A 15,863-nucleotide genomic window follows, 5' to 3' on the forward strand; every position below is an offset into this window, starting at 1 on the left:
TGGAAAAGTATGAAACCCTTTCTCAGCTTCTTCATTTCCTCCTTAATATCCTCAGTTTCCTTTAGCCATTTTTAATCATTCTTCACTTAACAGGATGACATCTGCTGTGCCGTGTTACCATGCCTGTGTTCTGTGTGTCTAAGAGCTTTTGCCTCTTTTATGGATATGTATGTTGTTAAATCACATTTTTGGCAATATGAATTTCTAGTAACTTTATTTTGTTTTTGAAAAAAAGAAAGAACTCGAAAGGGTACAAATTATCCTGTGGTTTTGAGAGTTTTCCAGTTGGCTTGTACACAACTGAACAGAGGAAAAGGAGAATGTAATTCCTTGGATGTAGTCTTTTGTGTGAGACTGAGGGGTTCCTTAGAAGAACTCCGCTTTCATAGCCAGAAAGTGGAATGAGTGAGGTTTTCAGGGATGTGTTTACACAGTGGAAACTCCATAAACTTAAAAACAGGTGCTCACAAGAAAATGGCTGAGTAGATTTCTGGAGACAAAACATACGTTTTGTGGGGTTTTTTTCTTCTTGAAAAATCCTTTGGTGGCTCATAAAGTGAACACAGACTTTTAGATGTCTTGTGGTAACTACAGGTATCTACAGATTTCCATATGTCTCTATTCTTTGAGATATTTACAATAACTGATAGATTTCACCACTAAGTTTTTTTTTTAAATTTTAAGTGACTCCAGTTTTCTTTTGTAGTTCAGAGTTAATAGAAGAGTCATAATTTTGTGACCCAATAACATTTTCTTGTGGTTTCAGTTTTGTATGGACAAGCTAATAAGTTTTTATGTTGAAAAATAAATCTGTATTTTCTCCTGGAGAATGTGCCACATCCAATTGCATTTTGCCACTATTTGCCTATAAAATAATGATTTTGTGCCTTTTGATTATAATGTCTTACTGGTCTTCACTTGGATGTGGGCACTGAGTTTTCCTCTCTTTCTAGCCTTTTCCCCTCGTCTCCTCTTCCCGGTGGTTGGTGAAAAGAGGGGAGTTGACAGCCTACGTGGAAGACACGGTGCTGTTCTCCAAGAGGATGTCCAAACAACAAGTCTACTTCTTCCTCTTCAACGATGTGCTTATTATCACTAAGAAGAAGAGGTGAGCTGGTCACGTGTTGCCTGTTAGGGCACCATCCCCCGAAAGCCTGAGTGGTAGATGTGTAGATCCTAAGTGCTGAGTCACAGTCACATCTGTCCTTCACTGTCTCTAAGTACAAGTGCAGTTAAGAGATCATTGTGAATCTCGTAATCCCAGCCACCCTCTCCTGAGCTTTTACCGGGTACAAGCCAGTGCTCTGGGTGTCTGATGGATCCACATCACTCAGTTCTCCTGCCAAGCCTGAGGAAGCTGCACTCTATCAAAATAAATGGTTAAGGACATGCTAGGGGCAACTCGGGTGTGCCTTGGGACTTAGTTTAAAATATGTTCTTAATGGTTATTCACCTAAGAAATGTGCCACTGAATGGCAAGGTATTGAGTGTGCTTCCCTTCCTGGGAGATGAAGTACCTCAACTGATTGGTAAGTGGTTTTTTCTCCTTCTGCTTTTCTGTTCTGCAATTGATGTCCTTTAAGGAGATGACCAGGAGGAATACCATACAAACCTTATCTTTAAAGTTTTTGTTTTCTCAAACAGTTCCCATTCCCAGGACGGACACACACACACACACACACACACACACACACACACACACACACACTCCTTATCTCTGCCTTTCTCCAGGGAACAGTCTCTGTCACATGTATCACATGATGACATTACTCACGTACAGCTACGTTTCCTTTTGGTATAAGATACATTTTACATCTTTGTTAGACTATAGACTGGAAATAAAAATGGAAAACTGTGGGTCATTTCCATATATGAAGGAAATGGGATGAACTGATGGCATACGATAGAATGGGTGGTTCAGAGAGTAAAATTTCAACAGTAGAAATAGACTTTCTATGAAAATATTAAATAAATGTCCAAATTTATCATGGGATATTTATTCTAATACTAGTTCTGAGTTGCTGACTATGTTGACTGATGAGTCAAAACTAAACAAAACAGAGATTGAGCTTCTTATTTAATCAGACTATATTATGAATTTTTCAGTTGTATACTATCTTAGGATTTCTATTGCTGTGAAGAGACCACAGCAACTCTTACAAAGGAAGACATTTAATTAAGGTGGCAGCTTCCAGTTCAGAGGTTCAGCTCGTTATCATGGCAGGGAGCATGGGGGTGTGCAGGCAGACATGGTGCTGTAGAAGTAGCTGAGAGTCCTACATCTTGCAGGCAACAGGAAGTGGTCTGTGTCTCATGGGGTGATATCTTGAGCATATATGAGACCTCAAAGCCTACCCCTACAGTGACACACTTCCTCCAATAAGTCCATACCTACTCCAACAAAGCCACACCTCCTAATAGTACCACTCCCTGTGAGCTTATGGGGGCCAATTATATTCAAACTACCACATATATACCTAGGACAGGAACTTTGATGGTCTACCCCCAAAAGCAAGTCCAGGAGGAAAGGGTTTATTTTATTTTACATTTCCACATAATTGTTTACCACAGAGAAAAGTCAGGGCAGGGACCTTGAGGCAGGAGCTGATGCAGAGGCCATGGAGGAGTGCTGCTTACTGGCTAGGCCAAGGCTTACTTATACCACCCAGTACTACCTGCCCAGGAATGGCACTCACTGCCTGTCATAGGGTGGACCCACCAACATTAATTGTTAATCAAGAAAATGCCCCCACAAGCTTGTCTACAGGCCAGTCGGGGAGAGCCGTTTTCTTAGGTGAGCTTCCCTCTTCCCAAAGGCCTAGCAAGCACATCATGTTTTCTTGACTTTTATAGATTTTTTTTTTCTCAGAGTCATGGGGGTTTTAGACAGTTTCTCTAGTTAGCTGAGGCTAGCCTGAAGCTCACTGTGTAGCCAGGTTGGCCTCTGTCCATCACTTCTGCCTTGGCTTATTTAATGCTGGGATTACCCTGTGTACTACCATGCTTGGCTTTCAACATAAGGTAAGTTTTAGGGAGCACAATTATGTCCTTTCAAGTGTCAGAACTCTTGGTTTCTAACATTTTCCAGCTGTCTCTGTGGACTCAGAGTTTGAACTAATCGTTTGAGTTGAGTGATAAAATAATGATTGACAATACCGTGCCAATATTAAATATTAGAATCATTTTGACTGTGTTGACTGACAAATTGATAGAAGTTATCATCTTTAGATATAGTTCTAAAACCAGGGTAGTGCAGCTTTATTCTTGAACCTGCACAGAACTAGTCAATAAATACAGAATTAAGGCAGATGTTATTTTACTTAGCTGATTTTGCTCTTCACAGGTGGCTTTGCCATTTTATTTCATGTTTATCCAGCTATGCCAAATTCATGTGCTCAAATAGTTTTTTGAAATTGTAATCTCAATGTCAGAAAGAGCAAGGAATATATTCCCAGTGGAGAGGGCAACCTGAGCACCTAATTAACTTTCGTCAAGACTGGTATTTTCTTGCCCCATCCCTAAGTTCATCATGTGTCTAATGTCCTCTCAGCTGAGGAAATACCATCAGAGACTGCTTGTTCATGACGTGAGTCTGTGGGAAAGAGGCTTGATAAACAGGCAGGGTTTGAAATGTACAGTATGTACTGCTGTATTTACACAGTAGCTTCAAGGAGGCAACTGCAGATGCCTGGCATGCCAGAGGCAGCAGCGAAGGAGATAGAGCCCCTTTGAGGCAGGCAGTAATTCAGACGTGTCTACAAGGGAGAGATAAGGGATCGTTATCTGTGCCAGCTCTCGAGGGCTGATCCAACCACCCACGGACGGACTGAAATTATAAGGTTTAGGCAAGGAGCTTAGCTGCTGGGATTCCAGTAGTTTTTAGCATAAGGAGACTGGCTTTCTTTCCAGCTACTGAGAGTGACTCCATGGGAGGACCGTTATTCTTCCTCCTCCAGTCCAAACTGGCAATAGATTGTACTGTACACATTTCCTAGTTGCCTGAGTGTGTGGCCCTTCAGCATAGAGCTGGTGTTTGCAGAGCAGGGCTTGGCAGTTAGCCCCATGGGGTTGTCTTCAAAGACAGTAGTGTTTTTTTTCTTTTTCTTTGTTTTTATTTTTTCTGGTTTTTTTTACTTTTTTATTTATTTATTTATCTGTTTATCTATCTATCTATCTATCTGTTTATTTATTTATTTATTTTTTTTTTGGTTTTTCGAGACAGGGTTTCTCTGTGTAGCTTTGTGCCTTTCCTGGAACTTGCTTTGTAGACCAGGCTGGCCTCGAACTCACAGAGATCCACCTGCCTCTGCCTCCCAAGTACTGGGATTAATTTTTTTTTTTTTACTTTTTTAGATTAGAAGAAAACAAATTTTTTTTATCAGATCTAAGTTGCTTGTTAGTCATTTTGTTAATAGTTTATTCTGCTCTATAAAATGTCAAAGGGATGCATCTAACTTGACTGCTTTTGCTGAAAAAGTGAATTCTTTGGTGTTTGAAGCTGTGACTGGAAGCCACCTGGGTCCCACTAGATCCTGACCTCAGCAGTGTTGCTGTGGGGCCTGTGCGTCTTTACTGCGGGGTGGCCTTGTGATGTAGTGTTAAGCAGTATCTCTGGTCTCTTTCCACCATTTGCTAACAACACCCCTTCCCAGTGTGATAACAAAACCATCTCCAGGAGTTTTCACCTGCCTCCCTGCGTGAAAGCCACTTCAGAACAACCCCAGACCCTAAGCCAGCTTTGCTTCCTGAGCACCACTGGTGCATGTCAGTGCATGCCTTGGCACAGCAGTAACAGTAATACTGTATTAAACACGTGATAGGGTACCAGACAGTAGTGGATTAGTGTGTCCTCACACATAGTAGCTGACATGTGCCAGTGATAACACAATAAGCTGGCTCTTGACTCTACACACATGTGCAGCCTTATGGAGTTAAGTATGATTGGTCCTATTTCCTAAGACCTTCGTTGGTTAGAACTCCCCAAGTTTGTGAGGCAGTTTACGGTCTTTTCATTTAGTGCCTTGTATATGCCTGGTCTTTTCTCCTAATTCTATCTGAAGCAGAGAGCAGATGCAGTGTCCCTGGATGGGTCTCTTTACAGCTGCTGTATTATAGTTCTACAGAGTCCTTAGTTCTTAGGGGTCTGGAAGGACCAGCCCCGCCCCTTCCAGCGCCCAATGGCTCCAAACATTCTTTCCAGTCTACCTGTGTTTCCATATGACCTGCTTCTCTGCTATGCCTCTGTGTGTCTCTGAGTCCCCCACCTCTTATCACTCAGTTCTTGGATGCATAGCCTACTTCAGTACACCATGACTTGATTACATCTGCAAAGGCTTTATCTCTAAATAAGGCAACTTTCAAAATGCCGGGAGTTAGGACTCCATCCTTGCGGGGTGTTTATCCACCAACCCCACAGTTCCCCAGAGTTTTCTTGAGTGTGAGCAGCAGGAAATATTAGAAAGATTTAGATTGTGGAGATAAACATATAGAAAATACAGGATAGCCTTGAGAGGGCCTGGAACCTTTTCCAACAGGCCCTGTCTCTGCCCCAGTGTATTTATAGAGACACCAAAGGGTGGAGCAAAAGACCTCCCCCGAGCACAGCCAAGTGCAGACCATCTCAGACACCTGCACTCAGGCCTGTGGTCTAATCATCCTCTCTATGCAGACCTGCTGGGTAAAGCCACTAGGAACCTGAAAACGGGTTCCCATACATCCTTCTTCTTTGCAGCATACAATCCGACCCACTGACTCCTGGCCACTTACCATCACCTTACTTAAACATAGTTAAGAAATGTGCAGTAATGGCCTAAGGTAGTTCTGGGACCACATGTTTCTTTTACACCAAATCACTCCATTTTTTAGAATAGTTTTCAGAATGTTGTCATGGTCATGTGATTTAGACGTCTCTGTTTGGTGGTTTCACAGATTTCTCTCATATTCAGATTTTTCTCTACAATCTAAATCTTTCTAGTTTGAGGCCAGCCTGGGCTACAGAGTGAGTTCCAGGAAAGGCACCAAAGCTACATAAAGAAACCTTGTCTCAAAAAACCAAATAAAATAAAAATGTGATATATGAAGGTTATAGGCAAATATGCGACTTTGTAAGGAGGGATGTAATTTATTCACAGGTTTGAGAGTTCCTGGAACCAGTCCCCTCAGTTAGTAAAGAACAACCCAACTGCGCATTTTTTTTATTTTCGTGGTGTAACTCCAATGATGGTAAGCCTAAACCGGAGCAGGGGTGATTCCTATAATCTGGGGTAACCTTGTTAGCCATGTGAGAGGCTGTCTGCTTGCTCTCTGATCGTGCTGCATCCTGATCACTGCAGGTAGGAAGCTCTAGCAAGGGGCTCACAGCTCATTGAGCTGCATGCCTCTTCTTAGTCAAGGATGATAGGCATTGCAAGTGCTGGGCTGTGGAATCCGACCATCCGGCAGTCTCTGGCCACCCTCTTTGGTGGCAGTTAATCACAACAGATGCTTTTCCTGCTGGCGAATAAGATCCTCACTTCTCCCCTTTGTTATTCTCCGGACAATGGATAGGAAGTGTGGGGCATGTTTGTTAGTCTTGAGAGCTATTTTGAGGAATTGAATAAGAAAGGTTATTTGAAATCAGTCTCAGTGTAAATATTGCCTCTTTGCTAGTCAGAGCTCTGGGCAAATTGTGAATCTTGTGATTGAGTATTTAATTTGAATTCTGCTTATTAGTTCGCTTGTCCATTTGCAGGGTATATGTAATTATCAGGCCTTTAAAAAATTCTCAGGCAGTTTCAATGGATGCTGTTCTATTAGAAAAACAAAAAATGATAGCTAACTTTTGGTATGATCTAGGAGTGATTATAAGGCCTGTACATGACAAGGAGCTAATCCACATATAATCTCACCTAATCCCCACAACAACCCGGTGCCTTGGTACTGTTACCATCATTGTACAGATGAGTGCAGTGAAGCATGGAAGGATTGGGACCCTGTCCTCGTTCACAAAGGAGGTATGGATGGGTTACCTCTAAGCAGGCCTTTGGAGTCATTTCTGCCATCTTCCTGCTGTGCTGAAACGCATTCCTTCCGAAAAGTCCACAAAATTACTTGTTAGATGTGTCCTGAGCCACACTTTACACACGAAATCAGTCCCCATCGGGTAGATCAGTTGGTTTTGTTTTGTTTTGTTTTTTTCATCCCTTAACTGGAAGTAAATTCCAGCATTATTCAATGTCCTCTGTCTCAGCAGTGTTTGACTGGAGTATTTTAATGCCAGTTAAGCACAAAAGCAAGTGTAGGGATTTTGAAATCGTGCTACTGAATGAGCCAGGGGAACAAGTTGAAATCTGCAGAGGAAGATCTCTTGTACAAGCCCTGGAGGACAACACAAAGAAGTTCTTTTCATTAATTGCAGTCTTGTATGCTCCTGGCCTCAGCACTCCTGGGACAGTGGCAGAACCATGCCATCCCTATGAGAACATCAGGTAGCTATGGAAGAATGGTTCTGAAGAATGCCTGGGAAATGTCATGGAAGGCATTAGGAGACAGAGCGTTTCAGAACGCCACAGGTGCATGCCACCACTGACTTCGGTGCTGACAGCCAGCAGAATAATGCCAACGCCCGAGCACTGTATTTCATGGGCTGCTGGACCATAGTGACCTTGGGGACCATTTCCCTAGCCCATGAGTGCTGGTCTGAGGAAGCACAGGCAACTGCTGGCTCAGGAGACATTTGTCTTTGTGCTCAAGTGTTGTTAGTTTGATTTTTAGGGCAGAGGCTGTATGAATGTTTTAGACAAAACCTATGGAAAAGGCATACTGAATAGGTTAAAAAAAAAAAAAAAAAAAAACCCTTGCCACTACCCTGAGGATACATGCTGGGAGTCAGTGTGATGTTTTAGATAAATCTCTGTAACACCTCTTTCTCTTAATTTAACTTCTTTATAAAAAGGAAAATTGGAAGTGTTGCTTAGGTTTCCATCAGTCATCCTTGGTCCATGTAATAGAGTTCTTAGGACAGTATGTGAAGTATGCAAGCCTTCTCCTGGTGCTAAAAACAGCAGGGAAGCTGCTCTTTGTGGTTTAACCCTTGGCTTTCCCTGCCAACACTTCTTTCCTTCACCCCATGGATCCATCTTGGTCAAGCATGATTTCTCCTTTTCTGACCAACAAAAGCAAGTATCTAGGATGATAGCTAATCAGGGTCCAAGTGAGACTCCTCCACAAGGTCGGTGCATATTTGAAAGTCTCTGTCTTAAGACAGGGCAGGCCTGACTTACCTTGTCAATCCACCATTCGCTTGTCAGGACTCCTAACAACCTGGACATACCAAATCTAAGGATTCAGCTCGCCTTAAGGAATGAGATTTGAATGCAAAATTTTAAGCAATGTCAGATGTTTCTCTAAATCTCCCAAAATTATTTATTGGTTATCAATTCCTCACGTTTGAAAAAAACCACCTGTATCATACATTAAATCCCTAAATGTGTTTAAATCAGTTTATGAACTCATCCGTCTATTTTTCTAGTCCATCTGTCAACTCCTACCCAGTCCTGGTCCTTGAACTACTGTAGATTTATAAATGTCTTAGCATGTCCAAGGGCCAGTTCATTCTTGTCTTGTTTTGTGTAGTCTGCATGTCTATTTTCCCACATGATTTAAAATAATGCATCTAACCCCTCTACTCAATCAACTCTCCCCACAAAACCATTTTGGGGTTTGCATTTAGATTGATTGGATTAAGATCATAAGTTACATTAGAAAGAACAGATACCTTTATTATATTAAGGTTGTCTTCATATAGAAAATTCTGATAAGCTTCCTCATAAATATTTTGAGATTTTCTGATGTTGTAAATGAGATGGGTTCAATTATATTTAATATTAAACTTTATTACATTTGTCTATTTGTGTGTGTGTGTGTGTGTGTGTGTGTGTGTGTGTGTGTGTGTGTGTAGTACCACAGCATGTGTGTAGAATGTAGAGACCAAAAGACATCTTGTAGGATTCAGTTTCCCCCTACTACCACAGACTTGGGTACCAAACTCATGTCCTCAGAGCAACTCTTACCCCTGAGTCCATCTCACTGGCCCTCATTGATCATATTATTTAACTGGATATCATTAATATATAGGAGAGATATTATTTGGAGTTCTTTTTCTCAGTCATTATACTGAATTCATGGTCACTTTGTGGTTATATTTCAGCTAGTGATGTAGTCTATAGACTAACTACAGCAGTTAGTGGAACAGAGAAGACATCCCATTACCTCCTGGTTGATTGAGCCACACACACTTAGCCATCCACAGACACCTGGAGTGAGAATACTGATAGTCTGCACATCTATGCACTTATGATTTAAACCATATTTTCTTTCTACTTTTACTTTGAAAGAGGTCAAATGTGCAGAAAGTCATCACATACTAACAGACTCATTGCCCAGACTTGCCACAGTACTTAACATTAGACACTTTCTTCTTAAACCAAAAAGAAACCCCAAATTGGACAGGATTATAGGTCAACATCCTTTTATCCTCATGCTGGCCTTCTCCTTCCCAAACTGACTGGGCCGAAATGGCTGATTATTTCTGTGCTCAGTGCTGCAGATTTTCGAGTATCTCTGTCATTTGGGATATTTCAAACATGAATTTGTTGTATGTGGTCTTTAAATGTTTTTCTGATTTAAAAGAAATAATATTCAAATAAATAAATTTCCATTATGAGAAGTGTCCCAACCTTTGTGGAAATTAAGGGACAGGAAGTAAAAGTGCTCCATAATGATTCACCTAATAAAGGGAAGGCCAAGGGTGGAGCTCATCATTGGTTCAGTGCTGACCTAACTTGTGCGCAGCCCCTGGATCCATTCCCAGCACCACAAAAAAAGCCAAAAGGATCTCTTTATGATCAGGCTTATGTCATAATGTCGTATCACCACAGCGATGTGTGACGTACATTCAGGCATTGCCTACATGTCTGAACACAGCCTTCTTTCCAGAAGGGAAAATAACTGTGATAGGTGTTTAGCATCATATCCTGTTCTCTGTGGATAGTTATTTTGTGGTTGTTTAAGATAATAATTTAAAGAAGGAGAGTGTGGCTAGAGGTTACTAGGACTTCCAGTGGGTTTCAACGGGGAGACTCATTGTTGTTTAAGACACAGCAGCAGAGCTCTGTGGACTTGATTGGGTCCCTGCACCTGAGCGGAGGCTGCCTGCACAGAACTGGGGGCCTGAACAGCTGCAAGTGCAGAGCTCGTGTGGCACAATGGAAGGAAGTCGCCGTGTAAACTCGTTCAAGCAAGGAAAGGTGGCTTTTCCATTTGCCTTTTTCTGAGCAATTCAACTTCCTAATTACATGAGCCAAATTGTTCCAGAAACTGTGTCAACCATATGTTTGTTAAATGATGGAGACAAACATGGGGAAGTCTGATTAGAGTCAACTTCCCTGAGGAAAGGGAATTTCTTTCCCGCTCCATTCAGCCTTTGGGGACCTGAGGGAGCGGAAGCGGAAGCCTGGACTAGAAGTGCCTGGTAGTAGGCTCCCTTCTTCCTTCTCCAGAACACACTGTGGTCAGTTGTCCTTCTGAACTGGGGAGAAATTGCAGGTGCTGACTGACGGAAGAATGAGTTTCATGCAATACTCAGCAGATTCAGAGGCAGAGGAGTCATGGCCCTTATTCTGAACCTTTGCAAGATTAAATATCTGTATGTGAGTGTATGAGAGAACATACTGTTGTTTGAATGTTAGATGGTCTTTTAATAAAAAACCCAGAGCCAGATATCAGAGTGAAAGCTGAAAGATCAGAGAAACTGAACGGCCAGCCACTAGTTCTTACCTCTACGAAATCCTCAGCCTAAAGAGAGTGAGTTCCTGTTTCCTCATGCCTTATATACCTTTCTCTGCCCTGCCATATTACTTCCTGGGATGAAAGGTGTGTGTGCTTCCCAAGCAAAGGCATGAGATCTCAAGTGCTGGGCTTAAAGGTGTGTGCCACCACTGCCTGACCTCTATGTCTAATCTAGTGGCTGGCTGTATCCCCTGATCCTCAGACAAGTTTATTAGGCTGCACAATATATCACCACAGCATACCAGAAGTATCTTCCAAGAGTGAGCAAGCTGGCCTTTAATCCCAGCTTTTGGGAGGCAGAGGCAGGCAGATCTCTGTGAGTTTGAAGCCAGCCTGGTCTACAAAGCATGTTCCAGAACAGCCAGGGCTACACAGAGAAACCTTGTCTCAAAAATCACACACACCAAAAAAAAAAAAAAAAAAAAAAAAGAAAGAAAGAAAGAAAGGAAAATGAGCCAGCCATTCTGCAGTTTTTGTTTCTCTGGGTTTGAAGGTAACTAACCAATTTAATTTCACTACTGTTACATGATACCAAGTATTTTTCATATGAAGCCCACATTTAAAAAGTAGTCAAGTGTTAGGTTCTATATTATTATATAATGAAAAAGTTTACTATCTAGATAACAGTGATTCTTGGATGGGTGACCAAAAGTCACTTAAAAGACAGAAAACATCTTTCTTGGAGACTGCTTTGGTTCTAGATATCCAAACGAAGCTAAGTTCTCCATTCAGACAAACACCGGAGGTGAAGTTCCATAGCTGTGAATAGGATGACCGGGTTTACCATGCAAAGTGGACATTTGAAGGGCTAACTGTTCTCAACTGGGTCAAGCAACTGCCTTAGCTTGTGGTCGGCGGCGGCATTGTATTTGTTCCTTAAATGAACAATTAATGAACATTTTTCAGATGTATCTGCTTCTGCCGGGCGGTGGTGGCACACGCCTTTTTCCCAGCACTCAGGAGGCAGAGGCAGGTGGATCTCTGTGAGTTTGAGGCCAGCCTGAGCTACAGAGTGAGATCCAGGAAAGGGGCAAAGCTATACAGAGAAACCCTGTTTCAAAAAAAAAAAAAAAATGTATCTGCTTCTGGCTTTGATGATTCCTAAGACATAACCGTCCTCTGGCCGCCCTTCCGGGAAGATGTGGTTCCCTGCCCACAGCCAGTTTGCCCATTGCCTCCTTCTTACCTTGAGCCAGTGGGATCTGTGCTTTTGTACTTCGGGTCCCTGGGAAAGGTGTTTAACTTTCTAGTAGTGGATGGTTGTTGGCTTTTGAAATACCAAAGCTTTTCTGTTCTTTTTAAATAAATATCTTTAAAAAAACTCAAAGCATTGATGAAATGAAATTTGATAGCTGGAGTTTTTTTAATATTTAGGTAAACACTGGAAGATATGAATTCTAAAACTGAAGAGGCATAAAGACTAAGCATTAGAGCTTACATTTGTCTCCTGGGAACTCAGTCCTTGAGTTCTGTCTTATCAGGGGCAACCTAACAAGCAAAACTACCTGAAGCTGGAGGTGCAGGAGCTTAGAATCCTTTACTACCTGGTTTTTGTTACTGTTATTGAGATGTTGCTTTCGTTTTAATTTTTTTTTTGTCTTAGTGGGGTCTCTTTCTGACCCTCTGACCCTCCCTCTGTGTGTGTGTGTGTGTGTGTGTGTGTGTGTGTGTGTGTGTGTGTGTGTGTGTGTGTGTGCGTGCGTGCGCGCGCGCGCGCATGCATGCACATCCTGACTCCCAGGCTGTTAGATTTATGTCTGAGATGTCCTGACACTGTAAACATTTTCTGCCCTGCTAACAATTGATTTCTTTGTTTCTAGTAAACAAGATTCTTTAAAGATACAACCATGTTCCATTGTAAGGTGTTCTGTCCTGCCTTCTTCCTTTGACCATAATGTGAAAACATCCTTATGTTCCTGGGTGTAGCAGCCCCAGTTCTTGCCATGGGAACTTTCAGTGAATACAGACATGACCCTAACAACAGATTTGGTCTGAAGGTTGTTTTCTGAGTGGAGAATCTATCAAACTAAACTTCAAAAAAAGACTGTAACGTTTTCCAAGGACAGTTACTAGGCAGAATGTTTACTACTGAATAAAGAAGGCCCTAGAACTTTTGAACAAAATGTTTTTTTTTCTAAAACCTCTAGTATATTTGGACACAAGGATTTTCTTTCAGCTCTTCTAAGTTCATATATTTATATTTGCTATTAAGTGAGAGAATGTCATTGTTCTTAGAGTATATTAGAATTTATTGTAGGATTATCTGTTTACTTAGCAGTTCAGCTGAGGTTTATCTACAAGAATGGAAGAGAACAGAAGGCTGTATATAGGTAGATTTGGAATTTGCCAAGCAAGTGCAGCCAAGGTAGATGAGCTTGTAAATGATTTTATCTAGGTACAAGGAATCCAGGCTGGGTAATTTGACATGCATGACGGTGGGGGTGTGAGGAATTAATCAACAAAGGAAAAGGTCATAGAGTCAATGAGTAGGAACTGGTATGTTAAATAACTTTGGGGGATGAGGATTTGGTGAGCTAGAACGATGGGTGCCAGGTAGAGCACAGTGTGTCTCGGCTAATATTGGAATGGATGAGAGGCTGTGTTTGATGGTGATGATAAGCATGGGTAGGTGGCTGAGACCGCGGCCACTGGAGACATTAAAGAACCGAGAGAAACCACAGCAAGAGAAGTTGTTCATGTAATGCAAAGAAGAAAGTCGTGCTGGATAGAAACAATAAGCTTGGGAGTCACTGGGAGACTCTGAAGTCTGTGATTAGAACAGAGATGAATAGCATGAGCTCCAAAGTCTAGGCCTTCTTTGGAGCAGGAAGTGATCATTTTCTGGAAGTGAACAGAGCCATTGGGGGGATGGGGACAGCATCCTCTAGAGAGAGACCACGATTCTGTTAGAAGAAACAACGTAATGGATTAGAAGGTGGAGGAAGGTTCAGAAGTTGAGGCCTCAGGCTTTCCTAAACTCCCTAAGGAAGGGCCCTCCAGACGGGCACAGTGGGAGGCATTCAGGAACAAGTTGTCCTGAGAGGGAATTAGCCTTGCTCACAGTGTGAGGGTGGATAAGCAAGGATGGGGACACAGCAGGATTAAGTCTGGTGGCTTCTGAAATAGGAGGCCATAATGTGGGAGAAGATAGACATGGCCTTTTGCCAGAGCAAGCAGACCTCCTCAGGGGTTCTGCTGTATAAGCAGATCCCTGAGGTTCAGTTTCTACAAGCAGACCTCTAGGGTGTTCCTTCCATCCTCTGCTGTGGTCCTTTGGTGGGGGAGGGGGTAAGCCTTGAGCTACCTGAGCATGGGTAGGTGTTTACAGCTTCCTCTTCATTCTGGGGTGGAGGTGGGTGTAAAAGCTGGGGGATGCACCATTCACCAGTCACAATGCATGCAAGTCTCACTGATTCCAACAGTTCCAGCATAGTGGCAAATGTAGCCTAGGAAGCTCTGTATTGGGTTCATTATCCAACACTTCATCTTTTCAATGCTCTAACCTTGGTGTATTGTCCCTAAAACGGCAGTGTAAGTCTCACGGTGTTGCCGCTTAGATACTTGGGTGTTTGGTTGAAATTTCTCATAGTTTGGATTCAAGAAGTGCCCAACTTTGATTTGTGCTGATGTTTAAGTCCATGTAAGAAATGATCTGTGTTTTCAAAAACATAGTGCTCTTTTATCTGAGAATGTACTTTAGTGTGCTATGTACATAGTGTTGGTGTTTCCCTAGATAAAATTCAGATTCCAGTTCATGTTATAAAGCAGTTCATTCTTTCCTTCCTTCGGATGTCTTGCCTACTTCTCAAAAAAAAAAAAAAAATGTGACTTGCTCTCTGACAGTGTCACAGTCATAGCTGCTGATTAACATATTCTTTCCCCCTCTCTTTTAGTGAAGAAAGTTACAACGTCAATGATTATTCCTTGAGGGATCAGCTGTTGGTGGAATCCTGTGACAATGAAGAGCTTAATTCTTCTCCAGGGAAGAACACTTCCACAATGCTTTACTCAAGACAGAGCTCTGCCACTCACCTCTTTACTCTGACTGTCCTCAGCAACCATGCCAATGAGAAGGTGGACATGCTGCTTGGGGCTGAGACCCAGTAAGTGAACACGGGGAAAAGGGTCAGAGTTACCTAACCTCCCTCTGCTTCACCCCTCTGCTCTTCCTCTCTACAGACAGTGGCTGCTCTTTATTTCTGTTGCTGTGTACCTACTGTGTGCTGAGGACAGCATCCAGGTGCTTTTAGCGGATATAATCACCTCAGTATTTCTAGGGAGGGATCTTGCTATTTGGGCCCTGTAAGTCCTAATGAATGCATTTTAGTTGAATTTTTCATTAAACAAAAAATTATTTAAATACTGACATTTTCATAAACGAAAACATTAGGATGAAGCTGTTTTTCTTATTCCTGCAGGTTCATTTGGAATATTCTGTAGCTTTACATCATCTGTCCTTGACTTTCTGTAGCCCTTGAGACACTGTTTCTAATGCTAAAAGCTGGGACACACCACTTAGCATTTCACATGGACGCCTTGTGGTTGCTATACCTTATAGCCCTGAAAAAGGGCTCATCTCCTTTAGGCAAAATAATGGAATGGTGGTGACTCTAAGCAAACGCTGCTTTCTTCGGTATTGAATTTGAAGTAATTTCTGAATCATCTGCCTTCAGTCAAACAGAGCACAAGGACTCTCAGAGACATACTTGACTTAGGAAAGCATTTCCTGGTCCCTCTTTCCAGCCAGTCTCTGAAAGCAGAACAGACATTCTGCATGCACCGGTGGCTTCATTCCTGCTTAGTGTGCAGGCCACTCTCACACTGAATGCGGGGATTAGGGCTTCATTTGCAAGTCTACCTTGGAGATTTGGTTCATTTTGACATTGCTGACCAATCTGTTTGGAAACAAGAAGCCACTTGGATATCATCATGGACCAAGTACTATGTTGGTCAGGGAACAGAGCAATGGAAGAAAAGGAATTCCCTAAATCTGTGTCCTCTCAGGACCTTGTATGTTTCCTACCATCATCTGTTAG

General features: G+C 42.2%; 1 protein-coding gene across 1 annotated transcript in view; it reads left to right on the plus strand.

Annotated features, from left to right (window-relative positions):
* The window catches only part of Arhgef26 (Rho guanine nucleotide exchange factor 26), a 113,569-nt gene that overhangs the window by 86,479 nt on the left and 11,227 nt on the right, over positions 1 to 15,863 (plus strand). Inside the window, exons 10-11 of the mRNA XM_052730988.1 lie at positions 954 to 1,108; positions 14,721 to 14,930. Of these exons, the coding sequence (XP_052586948.1) occupies positions 954 to 1,108; positions 14,721 to 14,930 (365 nt within the window). The remainder of the gene's footprint in view (positions 1 to 953; positions 1,109 to 14,720; positions 14,931 to 15,863) is intronic.

Source organism: Peromyscus californicus, unplaced genomic scaffold, assembly GCF_007827085.1.
Source record: "Peromyscus californicus insignis strain IS unplaced genomic scaffold, ASM782708v3 Scaffold_9__1_contigs__length_137607984, whole genome shotgun sequence".
In the NCBI taxonomy this organism is placed as follows: Eukaryota; Metazoa; Chordata; class Mammalia; order Rodentia; family Cricetidae; genus Peromyscus; species Peromyscus californicus.